At 41.1% G+C, this 19,143-nt stretch overlaps 1 protein-coding gene across 4 annotated transcripts in view; it reads left to right on the top strand.

The window, feature by feature from the left end:
- LOC110528891 (protocadherin-15) overlaps window positions 1-19,143 on the top strand; it is a 267,645-nt gene that overhangs the window by 92,958 nt on the left and 155,544 nt on the right. For all 4 annotated transcript variants that reach the window (XM_036984917.1, XM_036984912.1, XM_021611090.2 and 1 more), the window contains 6 exons: window positions 420-575; window positions 3,722-3,841; window positions 4,012-4,122; window positions 7,452-7,622; window positions 13,547-13,655; window positions 13,815-13,927. In XM_036984917.1, coding sequence (XP_036840812.1) covers window positions 420-575; window positions 3,722-3,841; window positions 4,012-4,122; window positions 7,452-7,622; window positions 13,547-13,655; window positions 13,815-13,927 — 780 coding nt within the window. The remainder of the gene's footprint in view (window positions 1-419; window positions 576-3,721; window positions 3,842-4,011; window positions 4,123-7,451; window positions 7,623-13,546; window positions 13,656-13,814; window positions 13,928-19,143) is intronic.

Genomic DNA, 19,143 nt, shown 5'->3' on the forward strand with positions numbered 1-19,143 from the left:
TTTGGCCATTGTAAATACTGGTATCAAAACAAGTCCAAGAAAGCTTGAAGTGCTATACAGATCCCACTGTTTTGAGGCTCCTGGTTTGATTGCACTGCAATTTCCTCATTGTAAGGAAAAATCAGTTCTGTTGGATTGATTTGTAACCTCTGCCTCCTTGTCTTGGAGCCCATCCACCACTTCCCTGTTCAGAGTCTGTAAAATCCCAGGACACTGTGAGGTAGAAAAGCATTCTTTATGTGGCTGTGTTGGAAACATTTGGAACTAATCATCTACTGAGTGTGTTCGAGCAGTGTGCCAATGTATTTTACAAAGATGATTGCATAATCATTGGTTTATTGAATTGGTTGAATTCTTGTATCTCTTTCTCTTGCTCTCACTTCTCTCTCTCACTCTCTCACTCTCTTTCTCACCCTCAGCCCCCTTCCTCTATCACTACAATCGTGGTGAAGGTCCAGTGCACCAGTGAGCTGGTTGGGACAGTGATTCTTCACGAGGTCCGGATTGTAGTCAGGGACAAAAACGACAACACACCTCGCTTTCAGCAGCCACGCTACTATGTGGCCGTCAACGAGGTGAGCGAGAGGGAGAGAGAGTTACTACAACAATTGTTGCTTTTTGCTTTAGTGAGCATATCTTTCTCCCCCGGGTAAGTAATTCAGCCTGGCATGACCCTTCCCACAGAGGTCAGCAAAGCCCAGAGGCCTTACAGACAGTTACTCCTATACAGATTACTGTTGAAGCAATTATGTAGTACATTAATTCTTCATTCTTTCAATTACAAAGAAAGGTCAAGGTTTGGTCATCATTGAAATTAAGGACCTACCTAGTTAAAGAGTCAAAGCTTTGTTGATGTAGGCACAGTGGAATAGAGTGTAGACTAGGCTACTCTGCACTAACAGGAGTATTTTGCACTTGGTTCCCCATCTTATTTTTCTCAGTTTTTTTTCTCTGTTATGCCTTCTGCATGGAGACAGAGTAAAACATGACAACAGCTATTCTACGCATATTAGGCAGCAGCTTCCGAGGATAACAAAACAATAGCAGGTCCTTAGATCTCCTGGATATCTGTTCTTCCTCTATTGCATGAAATTGCTCTGACGCATGGACGGTATCACGCTAGTTATGCGTTCCCAGTGAATCATGGGGTTCCTGTCTGTGTTCTCTGCGTGATATAGATGTCACCATACTCCCTATCTAACCCAGAGAGCTCAACGATGCTAGTGTGTGCATGTTTTATTTACAACAAAGTGATAGCTGCATGAGTCAGTACTCTCCCTACCAGTCCATACAGAGAGCACAGTGGAATATTACATTTTATCCAACGGGTGGGTCTAATGCTGAATGGCTAAATCCGCAGTTCCAGCCGGTGTCTATTCCACAAGTTACCACCGGCTAAATCTACAACGTTAAAATGCCTATTTACTCTGTTCCATCTGACTGCGTAATCAACTATCTCATCAACCCAGCCAGGCAATTTATAATCTTGATCTCCACTATAAAAACATTTAGATGTTATCTCACATTTCTTTTAGACTAACATTTAGTTTTCGACAGCAGAAATTTGTATAAACCTTGCTGTCTGTCTCTCCAACTTTTGCAACATTGTTTCAGTATTCAAATTCGATCTCCAACTGTCGCAAAGTAATGAACGTGTTGGGGATCAGGATGAGACAGACAGGCAGGCAGCTTTTCTCAGCCAATTAAAATCAAGAATCAGCATAATTTTTTATGGATTTATACAAATAAATGTCAATAGAAAACAAATAAAATGCAGCTAGTTTGCAGTCTCTCCAGCTTCAGTTTGAAGTGATTATGTTAGTTGTGTTGTTGGCGAGCTCCTGTGAACAACCGTGTTCTGACGAGAGAGCACATTTTCTATGCCAGGTGAAATCGCACATCATTAACTCATTAGTTCACAGCTTAAACAAATGCAAATGTAACTACATTTGCACTGTTTGACGTGACTGTTAGACGTAGTTGGCTAGCTGGCAAGCAAGGGATAAGAACATTGCCAGTCAGTATGGCAATGGAACATTTAGAACGGACGACTGGGTCGTGTCCATAGATACAGAACAAAAAGACTGGCAACCGAACCAATAGAACGAACAACCAGCCAGCTTTGATAGCAACCCTAGATTTGTGTCGGGACTATATATTGTGGAAGGATGAAATAGTATGAATAAATTCCTCAAAATAATGTTTTTAATGAAAATATGTAAATCATTATTTGAATATGTTGTATAAAAGTTACAATTCCCCCGAAGATGTTTTTTGGAGGATATGTTGGTACAGTTAACAATACCCATATTATGTCATGTTTCATGTTTTGTGTGGACCCCAGGAAGAGTAGTTGCTGCTTTTGCAGCAGCTAATGGGGATCCTAATAAAATACCAAATACCAAAATACCTGTGCCAATATATCCTCCAACACCGGATTCTCTTAAATATTTTGTATTAGGCATCAATGTGTTTAGAATGATATAATATGTTTAATCAAAAACAGCCAGTGATATCTACACCTACAGCGAATTGACTTTTGGCTGCAATTTGCAGTATAACTTTTCAAAAAATATATATTTTACCACAAACTGTTATCTACCTACAGTATGCTTGAATGAAACGTACATTTTGACCAAAACGTCTGCAGAAATGAACAAACAAGCTAATTATGTGGATACAGAATGTGCATACACATTTGATGATTGATTTTAATCTCCTACATTTGCTGATATAGCTCTCTGAAATTACCATGGTTCTCATCCATCATATCTCGCAGCTGTCAGAGGAAATACATTTAATTTACTGTTGAGTGTCACTGTCAAATACACTAGTTATTTCTCTGATTCTCTTTTCCAAAATGTCATCACATTAATGACACTGGACATGTCTTATTATTTCAGCAAGCTTTTGATATGAACAGATATCAGATCTTAATTTGAGCCAGTTTGCTACAGCTGGAAAATAATCCTGCAGCAACAGGAAATATTAACTATTATGTGGATTAAAATAATGGAAATTTTTGTAGAGGTTGATACATTTTTTGTTTGGGCAAATCAAGTCTGAAATGTCAAAGTGGAAATTACAAACTTTAGAAGGCTTTTTAAACCTCAAATACACTTAAAATGTGCAAATTCTCAGCAAAGAAAGTGAACAAATTAAGATCCTACATAAGACGCCTGTATCGAGAGCCTCCGAGTCAGACAACCATGACTTTTGTCTCCTTTGTTGACACTTCCTATGTTCTTCACTCTAAGTTCCTGTCAGTGTGTATTATCCCAGGAAACATTACTCCCTGAAAAGTGTTCTGAATCAGACTCCACTGCTGTCAAACCTCTCCTGAACTGAGCTCAACTCCCCTCGGGCCCCCAGGTGCTCTAGAACACAGCTCTCTGGAGGCCCTTCTCTCTGCAGCATCTCTCTGAGAGGTTGTTATGGCTGTCAGTGGGGTGCTGAGGCCCCCAGAGAAATACTCATCCACGGCTGCCGACTAAAACATTTTCAGTCCAAATCAGTGCATTCATTCACTCTTCCTAACAACAAAGGTTTCCACTTCTTGCACTTCTGTCAGTATTTGGCCACCTTCCATAGAAGACACTGTGTTCCTGCGATCTTGGGAGGGGTCAGTAATATCAGTGAAATGTAAAATATAGAGTTGTTACAATGTCCAGACAGAGGGACATGCCTGTTGATAGTATTCTGTCTCTATCTCTGCCTCCAGCTCACTCCTGCCGGGACCACCATATTCACAGGCTTCAGTGGAGACAATGGGGCCACAGACATCGATGACGGGCCCAACGGACAGATAGAATATGGCATCCAGTACAACCCCAATGACCCAGTACGTGGATGTAATGATTACTGACTGCAGATTTTGACTTACTGAAGCTATACGAAATTGGGACAGCGGAACAATGTCAGTTGACAGTGAAACCTATGACTGAACACTGCCTGTCTGTCTGTCTCTCTCTCTTTCTCTCGCCCTCTCTGTCTCTCTTTTTTCTTTCTCAGGTGTCTAATACAACTGTGGTTGTAGGGAATACTCTCTCTGGAAACATTGTTCTGGCTGAGAGACTAAACTACGAAGAGAAAACACGCTACCTGGTCATTGTTAAAGCCAATGTGAGACACTTTGTTTGTTTGTTTGTGTGCTCCAGAAGTGTGTGCATACGCATGTGTGTTTGTGCATATTAAATATTAATGAACAATATGTTTTACTTGGTGTCATGGTAGTGAATTGACAGTGAGAGTTGTTGAATGTTTAGGACTTGAGGGTCCATGGATCAGTTTGTTTTCTACTCTGGCTAAGAGAATGGATTGGCGTTTTGTAAGGTTTTGGACTGAATGGTTGGTTTAGGGACTTGTTTTGTTTAAAGTGTTAATTGCTGATGTTTAGAATATAGGGTAAATTGCTGATTGTTACTTTGCTTGGTTTATCCTTCATTAAGTTTGCCATTGCCAGATAAACCAAAACCTTACTACAATGAACAAAAATATTAAAGCAACATGCAACAATTTGAAAGATTTTACTGAGTTACAGTTCATACAGTGGCTTGCGAAAGTACCCCCCCCGCTGGCTCTTTTCCTATTTTGTTGCCTTACAGCCTGGAATTAAAATAGATTTTTGGGGGGGTTTGTATCATTTGATTTACACAAAATGTACACAACATTTGAGGATGCAAAATATTTTTTATTGTGAAACAAACAAGAAATAAGACCCCCAGAAAACTGAAAACTTCAGCGTGCATAACTATTCACCCCCCCCACACACACAAAAAAAATCACTACTTTGCAGAGCCACCTTTTGCAGAAATTACAGCGGCAAGTCTCTTGGGGTATGTCTCTATGAGCTTGGCACATATAGCCACTGTGATTTTTGCCCATTCGGAAAAACTGCTCCAGCTCCTTCAAGTTGGATGGGTTCCGCTGGTGTACAGCAATCTTTAAGTCATTCCACAGATTCTCAATTGGCTTGAGGTCTGGGCTTTGACTAGGCCATTCCAAGACATCTAAATGTTTCCCCTTAAAACACTAGAGTGTTGCTTTAGCAGTATGCTTAGGGCCATTGTCCTGCTGGAAGGTGAACCTCCGTCCCATTTTTGAATCTCTGGAAGACTGAAACAGGTTTCCCTCAAGAATTTCCCTGTATTTAGCGGCATCCACCATTCTTTCAATTCTGACCAGTTTCCCAGTCCCTGCCAATGAAAAACATCCCCACACATGATGCTGCCACCATGCTTCACTGTGGGGACGGTGTTCTCGGGTGATGAGAGGTGTTTGGTTTGTGCCAGACATAGCGTTTTCCTTGATGGCTAAAAAGGCTGCGGTATAGTCTCATCTGACCAGAGTACCTTCTTCCATATGGTTTGGCAAACAATACATTTTCTTTAAGCAATGGCTTTTTCTGGCCACTCTTCCATAAAGCCCAGCTCTGTGGAGTGTACGGCTTAAAGTGGTCCTATGGACAGATACTCCAATCTCCACTGTGGAGTTTAGCAACTCCTTCAGGGTTATCTTTGGTCTCTTTGTTGCCTCTCTGATTAATGTCCTCCTTGCCTGATCCGTGAGTTTTGGTGGGCGACCCTCTCTTGGCAGGTTTCTTGTGTTGCCGTCTTTTATAATGGATTTAATGGTGCTCCGTGGGATGTTCAACGTTTCTGATATTTTTTTATAACCCAACCCTGATCTGTACTTCTCCACAACTTTGTCCCTGACCTGTTTGGAGAGCTCCTTGGTCTTCATGGTGCCACTTGCTTGGTGGTGCCCCTTGTTTTGGGGTGTTGCAGACTCTGGGGCCTTTCAGAACAGGTGTATATATACTGAGATCATGTGACACTTAGATTGCCCACAGGTGGACTTTGTTTAACTACTTATGTGACTTCTGTAGGTAATTGGTTGCACCATATCTTATTTAGCAGCTTAAAATATAGGTTGTAATGAACAGAATAGGTAAAACGCCAAAGGGGATGAATACTTTTGCAAGGCACTGTATGAGGAAATCAGTCGATTGAAATCAATTAATTAGTCCCTAATTTATGGATTTCACATGACTGGGAATACAGATATCCATCTGTTAGTCACAGATATCTTCAAGAAAAAGTAGGGGTGTGGAAAACCAGTCAGTATCTGATGTGACCACCATTTGCCTTATGCAGTGCAACACATCTCCTTCGCATAGAGTTGATCTGCCTGTTGGTTGTGGCCTGTGGAATGTTATTCCACTCCTCTTCAATGGCTTCAGTGACATTGTGTTGTGTGACGAAACTGCACATTTTAGAGAGGCATTTTATTGTCCCCAACACAAGGTGCACTTGTGTAATGATCATGTTATTTAATCAGCTTCTTGATATGCCACACTTGTCAGGTAGATAGATTATCTTGGCAAAGGAGAAATGCTCACTAACAGGGATGTGAACAAATTTGTGCACAACATTTGAGATAAATACGCTTTTTGTAAGTATTTCTGGGATCTTTTGTTTCAGCTCATGAAACATGGGATCAACACTTGTTGCATTTTAATTTTTTGTTCTGTGCAGTTACTATTTGTTGTTACTGAAATTAAAATGTACATAATTGGAAGGAAAGATAGCAGCTGTTGCAGATTACACATTTGCAATTAAAGTGCAAAGCTTTTTACAAAGCCTCTATACGCTTTGATTGTTCGACTGTTTTTAATTCTTTGCTTGACTGACATGGTGTTCTAATCCTAGAATAAAAGCAGCACAATGATCATTGATTTGTTGTGGTTATGTAGAAATTTGTGTTCTGGATTATGAAAGGATGGAGACAGCTCCTCATCAAAGGACCATTGTTTATCCCTTAACAAGAAACAAATCCACAAACAATCAACTTTCAAATAGCCTACAAGTTACATAGCCCATAATTACTTTTAGTCCAGAACGACCTAACTGAAAGGTCGGTCCCTTTTTCCTGTTTCCATTACTATTTATCTCCATATTTGCATAACGACTCCAGGCTCTCTTTGGAGCTCCGTCAGGTAACTGTTCGTAGGCTAACAGCCTAACATATCAGGATTTATTTAATTAGAACTTTAATATGAGGAAGGGCAGTGGCTCCCAGACTCCCAGCAGGCCACATTAGATATTGGAAATCAAGTGGCTCTAATGAGACTGATTTAAATGCTTAGGGTTTTAATAAATGCATTTTTATAAAATATGTAGTGTGGCCTTGCTTATTACTTCTGGTCATTAGCCGTGAAGAGTCCCTGACAAGGATTATGAATCAGGCACTGTAATGCTACAGAATTATATTTTAAGTAGAGCGATGGTACATGAATATATATTTCTCAACCCATTATGCTCACTAAGATTACAAAGTTGATCATGGAATTGAAAAGATAAATTGGTCTCCTTTGATTGATTTTGATGATATTTCAATGTGTTATTCATTAATAGCTTTGGTAAGTAACCATGTTGACTTGCATCCTACAGGACCGTGCCCCGTACGATGCCAATAGGCGGACCGCTACAACCACATTGACAATAGATGTTCTGGATGGAGATGACCTGGGCCCCATGTTCCTGCCCTGTGTCCTGGTCAACAACACCCACGACTGCAACCCAGTCACCTACCGAGTCACCATACCAGAATTCACCAAACCGGTACAAAACACACTGTGTGTGTGTATGTTTTTGGTTTTGCTATCCTGGGTACCAGAAGTCCTCACAAGGATAGTAAAACAAGAAGTCCTCACAACAATAGTAAAACAAGGGCATTTGACCAATTCCCACAAGGTAAAAGGCTATTTTATGCTCAGGGGTAATGTTTAGGGTTAGGTTAGTAGGGGTATGGGAGGAGGATTAGGCTTTGTGCGTGTGTAAGCGAACAGGTAGTGAGTGAGTGAGTGTCAGGCAGGTGATGATCTGACAAGTGTGTATATCATAAGTCACAGCGCTATACTGGCACAGACCAGCACCACACTGGCAGAACAGCATGGCAGGAGAGTGTGGAAGTAAATGCCACATCTGCAGTGTTTGAAGTGTGAGCGTGTTCCTCACGCACACTAATCCTTGCTGTTTTGTCTCAGCATGGTCATTTAAAAGCATTTTCTGGTCTGGTGGAACAGCAATTACAGCTGAAGTTTCAGTTAGCTTCAGACTAAAAACACCAGCTGAATTCCGATCAAAAAGCGATAGAGATTGATATAGCTTTGGTAGGAAATGTAGAGCAGAAAGAGATGGAGAGAGGGGTGGGGGGAGTCAGACTGAGGGAAAGAGAGAGGGGGGGTGTGGTGGGGTGCTGTGGACCTGACATCTCTCACAGGATGTCAGAAATAAGAGGGAGAGAGAGAAGAGGAAGAGGCCTTTATGAGTGCTGGGAGGTAGTGACCAACTACAGTGTCAAACTGAGATTGGAGTTGCAGAACGTGACAGTCCCATGTGTTTTTTGACAATGTGTCTTTTCTGCTCACCCTGTGTCACTGGGTCCCTGAGGGAGTTAGAGAGAAAGACTTAAAAATATGGTGATAGTGACTGAGAAAGGGAGAAGGAGAGGAGATGGACAGTGACCTAAATAGTTAGAGACATGGATAAAGAGAGAGAAATAGAGTCATTGTGAATCCAGTTGTTGGCTGAGAGGAGTCAGGGTGATTTATAATTAATGATAAAAGGTTTGCAGACTGCTAAGTATGCAGGGCCGGGGAGCTGTGTGGATTTCTACAGTACAGTACCCAAAGCTCAGCTTTCTCATCAGTGGAAGAAATGTTGGAAGCTAGAGAGCAGGATGGAAAAGTATATCTCTTTCTCTCTCTGTCACTTTCTCTATCTCTTGTTCTCTATCTTGCTTTCTCTCTCTCTCGCTCTATTGCTCTCGCTTACTCTCTCTTTCTGTCTCTCTTTCTATCTCTCTCGCTCTGTCTAATTGTATCCCCCAAAAGCTTCACTTCAAGTACTGTCTTTTCAAGGTAACTAATTTAGCCAACATCTGAATGTTTCATATTTCCCCAGGCATCTAACAATGCCTAGTCTAACATTCTTGTGGCTAAACCTCCTAGGCATATAGTGCCTAGGCTAACATTCTGGTGGCTAAACCTCCTAGGCATATAGTGCCTAGTCTAACATTCTGATGACTAAACCTCCTAGGGATATAGTGCATAGTCTTAACCTTCTGATGGCTAAACCCCCTATGGGCTCCAAATCATAGGTCTATGACCGGTCGTACACACAGTAGGCCTACTGAATAAATCCAGGTTTTCTAGGTTTCCCATCATTTATATTCCACCTCCAACCCCAACATGACAGAATGAGTGGTGTCAGGTGTAGGAACTTGCCTACCTTGTTTTGTGCCGGCTCCTGTTCCACTGATTCAGACTCTTTAGTTTTGACTACACAACTTGGTGAATCCAGCCAATAACGGCAATAGTTAGGTTCTAAATTCCGTCTCAGTAATCCAGATGGATACCCAAAGAAAGCTCTAGCTAGATGTTTTCACCACACTAGGTTATGCAGCAGTGAGAGCAGATACAGAGTCACAACATATATTTATAACCTCCAACTAGGCCTCCCTTCCCAAACAGACCCCCCTTTTGTGTCTAGGATGAACGATCAATCTCTGTGGCTGGGCAGATGGTGTTATCATCCCAGCTTGAGTCCGGTACTCCTTCACGCCTCTCAAAGGTCTTCTTATCAGTCAAGTTAGGGAGTATTATTCCACACATTATTCCACATTCCACATTATTCCAGTCCACTACAGTCCACAACCTAATTATCCTTCTCATACACAAAGAACACTTATTTCTATTTTTAAGAATAAGCTATGTATTCATACTAAGATAATATATTGATATAAAACATTAATAGTATATAATGATACTGTATATTAAGAGGATATGTATCCTCCAAAGCTATCTATCTATTCTGGGCAGTTGAACCAGTGCGCAGACTCTGAGTACAACGCTTGTCAATGGTTTACAGTTTATTGCCAGAGTAAAATGGACAGTGTTCACCAGCAAAGCACCCCCACACCATCACACTTCCTCCTCCATGCTTCAAGGTGGGAACCACACATGCGGAGATCATCCGTTCACCTACCCTGCGTCTCACAAAGACACGGTGGTTGTAACCAAAAATCTCCAATTTGGACTCATCAGACCAAATGACAGATTTCCAACCCCTACCTTGTCATACATTTTTAACAAGGCACACCTGTTAATTGAAATGCATTCCAGGTGATTACCTCATAAAGCTGGTTGAGAAAATGCTAAGAATGTGCAAAGCTGTCATCAAGTCAAAGGGTGGCTACTTTGAAGAATTTAAAATATGAAATATATTTTCATGGGGCCTCCCGGGTGGCGCAGTGGTTAAGGGCGCTGTACTGCAGCGCCAGCTGTGCCATCAGAGTCCTGGGTTCGCGCCCAGGCTCTGTCGTAACCGGCCGCGACCGGGAGGTCCATGGGGCGACGCACAATTGGCCTAGCGTCGCCCGGGTTAGGGAGGGCTTGGTCGGTAGGGGTGTCCTTGTCTCATCGCGCACCAGCGACTCCTGTGGCGGGCTGGGCGCAGTGTACGCTAGCCAAGGTGGCCAGGTGCACGGTGTTTCCTCCGGCGCATTGGTGCGGCTGGCTTCCGGGTTGGATGTGCGCTGTGTTAAAGAAGCAGCGGCTTGGTTGGTTGTGTATCGGAGGACGCATGACTTTCAACCTTCGTCTCTCCCGAGCCCGTACGGGAGTTGTAGCGATGAGACAAGATAGTAGCTACTACACAATTGGATACTACGAAATTGGGGAGAAAAAGGGGTAAAATTCAAAAAAAAAATATATATATATATATTTTCATTTGTTTAACACTTTTGTGGTTACTACATGCTTCCTTGTGTTATTTCATAGTTTTGATGTCTTCACTATTATTCTACAATGTAGAAAATAGTAAAAATAAAGAAAAACCATGGAATGAGTAGGTGTGACCAAACTTTTGAATGGTCCTGTATATCTATAGATATATTAATGAATAGCTTACATTAGTAAATATAAGATAAAATATTAATAAATGTTTAAAATGCAATTGACAATATTTTATCAATACTTTATGACCAGGGGTTATTAAAAAATTTTACCGAATTTGTTTTGCAGAGTTTGTTCAGCCTTCCTAGATTGCAAGGCTATATTATCAGCTTTTTTTCTGGTAGTTGCTTGGAAAACTGTACCTGCTGCAGTAAAACCATTGTGTTACTACAGTGCTTTCAGAAAGTATTACAAAGTGGGATTCAAATTGATTTAACTTACTTTTTTTGTACACAAAATAGTATGTAATGACATAGTGGACATTTATGAAAAATAAAACAATACATGTTAGTCAATGCATGTTAGAATCACCTTTGGCAACAATTACAGCTGTGAGTCGTTCTGGGTAAGTCTCTAAGAGCTTTGCACACCTGGATTGTACAATATTTGCACATTATTCTTTTTTAAATGATTCAAGCTCTGTCAAGTTGGTTGTTGATCATTGCTAGACAGCCATTTCCAGGTCTTGTAATAGGTTTTCAAGTCGATTTAAGTCAAAACTGTAACTAGGCCACTCAGGAACATTCAATGTCATCTTGGTAAGCAACTCCAGTGTAAATTTGTCCCTGTGTTTTAGGTTATTGTCGTGTTGAAAGGTGCATTTGTCTCATAATGTCTGTTGGAAAGCAGACTGAACCATGTTTTCCTCAGGAAATGTTTCTGTGCTTAGCTCTATTCCGTTTCTTTTTATCAAAGAAACTCCCTGGTCCATGCTGATGACAAGCATACCCATAACATGATCCAGCCACCACCATTATTTAAAATATGAAGAGTGTTAATCAGTAATGTGTTGTGTTGGATTTGCCCCAAACATAAAGCTTTGTATTCAGGAATTAATGCTAATTTCTTTGCCACGTTGTTTGCTGTTTTACTTTAGTGCCTTAATGCAAACAGGATGCATGTTTTGAAATATGTTTATCCTGTACAGGCTTCCTTCATTACACTCTATCATGTAGGTTAGTGTTGTGGAATAACGACAATGTTGTTGATCCATCCTCAGTTTTCTCCTATCACTGCTATTAAGCTCTTTAACAGTTTTAAAGTCACCATTGGCATCATGGTGAAATCCTTGAGCGGTTTCCTTCCTCTCTGGCAACTGATTTAGGAAGGACACCTGTATCTTTGTAGTGACTGGGTGTATTGATACATCATCCAAAGTGTAATTAACAACTTCACCATGCTTAAAGGGATATTTCATGTTTTGTTTTTACTTTTACCCATCTGCCCTTCATTTGCGAGGCATTGCTGTACTAAGGGACCTTTACAGATAATTGTGTGTGGTGTACAGAGATGAGGTAGTCATATCGAAACTCATGTTAAACACTATTATAGCACACACAGATAATAATGCAATTATTATCTGAGTTTAATCACATTATTATTCCTGAACTTATTTAGGCTTGCCATAACAACGGGGTTGAATACTTATTGACATTTCAGCTTTTCATTTTTTATTAATTTGTAAACATTTCAAAAAAATATAATTCTACTTTGACATTATGTGGTATTGTGTGTAGGCCAGTGACCCAAAATTCTCAATTGAATCCATTTTGAATTCAGGCTGTAACACAACAAAATGTGGAAAAGGGTGTGAATACTTTCTAAAGGCACTGCAAATTCATATGCTGTATGGTGAGGCTTTTCTCTAAATGAATAATTGATGAGTGTATTGTATGTAATTATAGAGGCTAGACACACCTTATTGAGTTGATATGTATTTATTTGCTCCCTTAGGGTTATTAGCTATCTGCTCTGGAGTCCTCACGAGAATGGCTGCTGGAGGAGTATTATAGCTAATCATCATTGTGCAGAGCTAGAGGGATTTGATTTAGCGCACCTCCATACATTGTAAAAGTGGTGGAGTGTGTGTGTGTGTGTGTGTGTGTGTGTGTGTGTGTGTGTGTGTGTGTGTGTGTGTGTGTGTGTGTGTGTGTGTGTGTGTGTGTGTGCGTGCGTGCGTGTGGGGGAATAAGGATTACAGTGGACCCTGGGATATAAATACTTTCCCCAAGGGAGGGATTCTGCCAGAGCTGTTGGTTAGCCATGTGCCTTCCTGTGCTTGGGAAGTACAACGCAAACCGCTAAGCACACATCCACTTACTGTATTAGCCATATGTGGGTACACTAGGGAAATGCAGAGCAAGCTAATTAGTGCTAAGGGTGTCTATTAGCAATGAGTGTGCGTGAATAAGAGAAGCCGCCTAGCCTACAGCACAACAAACAGATTAGCTGTGATGTATGGTACTATTATGCATGTTGGTGAGAATTCTGAGGAAGAAGAAACTTAAAGCTGTTTAATTAGATTGTTAGCCTATTGTGTTAACAGTAGTGTACTGTGTGAATGGGGACTGAATCTAACAAAGCCATAATACTGATATATTGTTTATGATATTTAATATTGAACATTTATTTGCATTTTGTCACGTTTCCCTTGTTCGCAAAAGGCTTAACAGTGTAATGGGGATACAAACTACTAACACAGTTAATTGGTTACTGACTCCCCCCTCTTCCTTCCTCCCTCCGTTTCAGAGTGAACTGAACCCACTGGGGGTGACCCCGCCTATTCAAGCTGTGGACATGGACAGGAACATTCAGCCCCCGTCTAAAAGGCCAGGGATCCATTACTACATACTGGTTGGTAGGTTCCTCACAGAGCTACCAGTCACACACATGCATGTTTGCATGATCAGTTCCACTATTCCACTTTGATCCTTTAATCGCTAATGTCTTATCAATGGTCACCATTCATGCCCAAAAGCACAAAAACAGATGATTTGTGCATGTTGTTTTACTTCAGGCCAGCCCTCAAAGTACCCAGACTACTTCTCCCTGAACAAGACGACCGCAGAGCTCCTCCTCTTGAAACCAGTCAGCAGAGACCAGTACACCAAATTTACCCTCATCATCAAAGTAAGCAAACCCACCTTTAACCTGAAATCAAGGTGCAACATGTATCACACTATCAACCAGAGAATTTGGGTAAGCTTAGTCAGCCTTTAAGCCTGACAAAAGGCAACTAAACCAATACTTACAGAAGTGTCAGTAATCTAGGAACATGTGATAGGAATTGTTGCTGTAGCCTTCTTATGAATCCTGATCAGAACTAGGGATTACCTGTGGTGATGAACAGAGCAGACTATCATCCACCCACCAGAACCTCTCTCCATTTAAAATGGTAGCCCCTGAGCACTGATCAGGTTGCCATGCACACAGAGAGGAGAGCAGAGGAAGGAGTGATCTCCACGCAGAGGAGAGGAGAGAGTGATGATGTGTGAAGAGCATGTTTTGTGTCGCCAGGAGAGTTGTCTATGGTGCGATGTCAGGCTTATCTAGCTGAGTCACATGGAGATGGAACTGGTGCTGGGGGTATCAGCAGTATCGTGTCTTTGGCTATGCCGGATTAAGTGATATGACATGCTATTCTATAAAATAATTTCTCCGTAATTAATATCACCCGATTGAGCTAATCATGTAAATGTAATTAACTATAGAGTCGGGCACCACAAAATAATATTTATAGAGCTGTTATCTTCCGAATAAACTCTTAAAGACCTAGTAATATTTTACATCAATAGCAGTCAATATCAATCATCGTCTTAATTCAGTCTCATCTGAAAGTTGTAAATTCTTTTATCTGCACGAACCCTGGCTAACAAGTTGAATCAGCAATACAAAATTGGGTTTAAATATTTATTTACTAAATACCTAACTAATCACACAGAATTACACATACACACAATTAATCATAACTTGATTACAAATGACGTCATAAAGGAAAACGTCCCTAGCGGGCGGAACATATATGACAGCTTTTTACACAAACGAAAAGGGGCTGTGATTAGTGAAGGAGCGGGAAGACTGAGGTTTGTAAATACAGTATCGTATGCATTCTAAATTACCGCCCATTTGGAAAAGGAAAATGCAATAAATATTTACTATGAGCTGCGCTTCAGTAGGTTGGTGGTAGATGGAAGGCCGTGTTGCCAAACTGAGTCCTTTGTCCTTTGAAGAATGTCTCTGGTGGTCAATTGGATACGTTGTAGTAACGTTGTTGTGTGGTAGACGGCATACTCTGTCTGTTCCTTCCTAACCTCCGTCTGCAGCTGCGGTTGCTAACTCAACGGCTAGGAGTTAGCACTTCTGTAGTGAATAAGAGTTCAAAGTTCATACCATTCGCAAACCAAAGCTCACACTGATGTTGGCTTCATTCTGTAGTTATTATCTGAACCATTCTGAACCATTCTGACATAGGACCGTCGTCCTACATCCATAGAACAGGAAGTTATGTTGTCGTCAAGGGCTTATATAGGAAGGGAGAGGAGGGCGTGTTTGAAAAGTTGTATAACCCATGTCCCTTCACAGGGCGGGCCACTGATTGAGCAGCCTTATCTTATGAAAACCCAAATCTCACATTTTAGAAGCTAAAATCACATTTCATCCCATCACAAATAATTTCATATTCAAACATTTAAATTGAACAATAATTCCATGTGAATCCGATAACTCTGATGTGTTGAGTTTATGTAATCTTCTCATTGATGAGAAAGTCTCAGATGACAACCGAACTGACATCATATTCATTAAGTACCACCGCATATGTTCAATTGGTCGCATTACCAGAATATAGTTCATTTCCCCCCACCTTCTGATGTTCCCCGAATCTCTATGTTAACCAAGGGTTTTGGCAAATGTAACCTCAGTAGGGTAGAGAGAGGAAAAAGGGGGGAAGAGGTATTTATGACTGTCATAAACCTATCCCCCAGGCCAACGTCATGACAGCAGGGAAGAAGATAGAGAATTATAGGTTGGTATCTGGAGACTGCTCTTTAGGTTGGCTAGCAGATACTGCTTTACAAATATGCCTACTGCCATTGAAATACATTGAGATCTTATACATTGAGATACCTGGAGGAGAGAAAATAGTATAACATTGTTGTATTTTATTGTCACTTGTTGTAGAATGTTCAGCACCAAGGACATGTTGCACCAATGTTATCATTGATTCTGATGTCTCATTGGAAAAAGCCATTTTCTCTCAGAGGGTGGCTAGGACAAAAGTGAAAAATAAAGATGAGTGAGATGAATGGATGGGGAAAGAGGAGGAGACAATAATAGTCAGATCAATACAGAGGAAGGGGAAAGAAAAAAATAACAAGAGAAATAGAGAGAGAGAGGGGAATGAGGGGGGGGGGGGGCAATGAAGATTGAGTGATAAACAGTGACTGTAGGTGGCAGAGAGTTTCCTGCAGCCTGGTGTGTTCTAGCAACGGAACACAGGTAATTTACCACTGCCTCCCAGAAACAGGGACATTACTAAAGAGACAAACCACAAGGGAACATACTTCATCATCCTTTTCCCTCCTACCCTCTCTCTATCTGCCTAACGCTTTCACTCGCTGCCTCTCTCTCTCCCCATCTCCTCCTTCTAAAAGCATTTTCCCTCCGGTGTTCCTGAGAGTAGATTAGATCCTAGGGAGAAACCACAGGGTAGAAGTGGGTGGTGGGTCGATGGTTGTCCAATCTCATCAGTCTGAGATGGGCAGGAGGTGGGGTTGGTCACAGGAGATGGACACAGTGAAGATGTACAGATAAATTGGTGGTGGTAGACATGGAAGGAGTGCTCTTCAAGTTGGGCAGCAGGAGGATATGAGAAAGATGGACAGATGAGGCAGCACACCAAAAGTGAAAGTTGGAAAGCAAGCAATGAGCAGGGGAATCTTTTATTTTATACTCCAATATACTTGCAATAGATTCTATTCAATTCTATAGATTCTATGCACAGGTACTCCGACCTTAAAAAGAAACAGAGAGAACGTCCTAAAGAATATATTTTCTTGTGAGTAGCTAGGTTTACATCTAATTGGCGACTTTTCATTCAAATGTTTTAAAATCAGCATAAAGAAGATATGTGAATTTTCCCACCAGTGGTGTGTTTCCACTGAACGACCTTGTGAATAAAAATCAGTGTGTGATGGCGTAGTACACACAAAATGTACTTTTTCGCTTAAGTTTTCATGTACCGAATAAAAATCTAAAGTTCAATGTGTCCATCACATTTTAAACCGCTAGTTTTGTCACAAAAACTGCTGCGTTAATAAATAGCAAATGTGCCTACTTTGGTCTTGGCATGTACGCTCTAGCCAAAAGCTCGGGTATATACTGTACAGTGCGGGTAGGCTGTGCGGGTTGGCTAGTCTACATGATGAGATTATTACTGATAAGAGCAAGAATATTTTCAGTTGTCAAACGACACTCAAGCATCAAGTCACCAGAATTAGACCCTCAATATTTATTGGAAAGGAGCATCAAGAAACTGTGATCTCTTTTTTGGATCTTCAGACTACGGAAAATCTACAGTACATACTAGCATGGTGGGTCAGTAGGTTCCCTCTGCTAGCATGATGGCATCATAGTATTCAGGGCACCTCTCTGCCTTCCCTCCTCCCTTCCTCTACGCCTCCCATCCTCTCCTCCTCGCCAGGTTCACTTGCAATGAAACAACATTTGTGTAGGAACTGCCTTAGATCAAGTAATTGTGTAATATATTTTTGAGGAATTATGGTGGTCTGACTGTATGACTGCACACAATCGGTGGCTCATCATCCATGCTAGGATATAGTTTCACACGCGTGTTAGGTTACAGTGTGACTATCACTAAAAGCTCATGTGATACTTGGCTGAAGCGACATGCAAATTGATGCGTGCTAATGTGGCATGTTACTGTAGTAATTTCCCCCCACCAACTGTGCAGCAATAAATGCAAAAACAATGGAAGCAACATGTACGCCCCTGTGTTTGTTTCACATAGATTGGTTACAGTATCGTATTATCCACTGTCCATTACACAAGACACCGACATGGTTGGTTGAGTACAAAAAAAAAATGTTGAGTACAAATGTGTATACACAGTACAATTAAATTAAGACGGTTATTTATGTCCCCCCAGAAAGACAATGTTTTGAACATGTCCTGGTCTTTGTCAGAACTTTCTAATAGGGTGTTGAATGGTGCATTGAATGTGCACACAGTTTTATGATTGCCTCTAGCAAATACGAATGCTGACATTTAGATTACGTGTCTGATTGCTGTGAATGCTTGTCAATAGCTAGGTTTAATATCAAAGATCCACATTACAAAATTTCATGATTTGGATGCACTTATCCATTGAACTGGTGAGCAGCATGAGAAGGCACATTTTTAAGACAGCTACTAGGGGTGCAGGTCTTTGCTTCAGCCCAGCTCAAACACACTCAGTAGCAGTGCGTTGGTAAAATCACAGAGGAAGCCACCATGATATACAATAAGGCCGTGACAACAAAAAGATAAATCAGGCCTACCAACGTTGTGTCGTCGGAAAACTTAATGATGGTGTTGGAGTCTTTCTTGGACAGATTCAGATTCAGAAAACGTTTAATGTCTTCAGTGGTGGAATACATTTAACAACACATCACATAACCAGAGAGCCGCATCAGTCCGGTGAAGTCTGCACATATTGCACGTAACAAACAGTTAATATTTCCAACAGTTTACTACACAGCTACTGATTTAGAAACACAGCGAGTTACCCCAAGTCAGCACAAAGAAAACAGGAGCACTTTCTCAGCTATTCCAGCAGCATTTCAACTTAAACAATTCAACATCATCAAATCAAGATACCACAAACAATTTAGTCCAATCAACGTTGCTAAATATCATGTGGCTGTCCATGGTGCTGATTAGATTTCTGTGCGTGTGTGAGTCAAATCAAATCAAATTTTATTTGTCACATGCGCCAAATTCACTGCAGCCCCGTTGACGAGAATGGGGGCGGGCTCAGCCCTCCTTTTCCTGGAGACCACGATCATCTCCTTTGTCTTGATCACATTGAGGGAGAGGTTGTTGTCCTGGCACCACACTTCCAGGTCTCTGACCTCCTCTCTATAGGCTGTCTCATTTATCAGGCCTACCAATGTTGTGTCGTCGGAAAACTTAATGATGGTGTTGGAGTCGTGCTTGGACAAATTCTGATTCAGAAAATGTTTAATGTCTTCAGAGAGGCAATTCATCTTGCAGCAGTCATAAAACACATCACATCTAAAAATGAAAAATAAATAGCAAAGGACTTTTACAAACAAATAGGCAGGGTA

The sequence above is a fragment of the Oncorhynchus mykiss genome, chromosome 1, assembly GCF_013265735.2.
Source record: "Oncorhynchus mykiss isolate Arlee chromosome 1, USDA_OmykA_1.1, whole genome shotgun sequence".
Classification (NCBI taxonomy): Eukaryota; Metazoa; Chordata; class Actinopteri; order Salmoniformes; family Salmonidae; genus Oncorhynchus; species Oncorhynchus mykiss.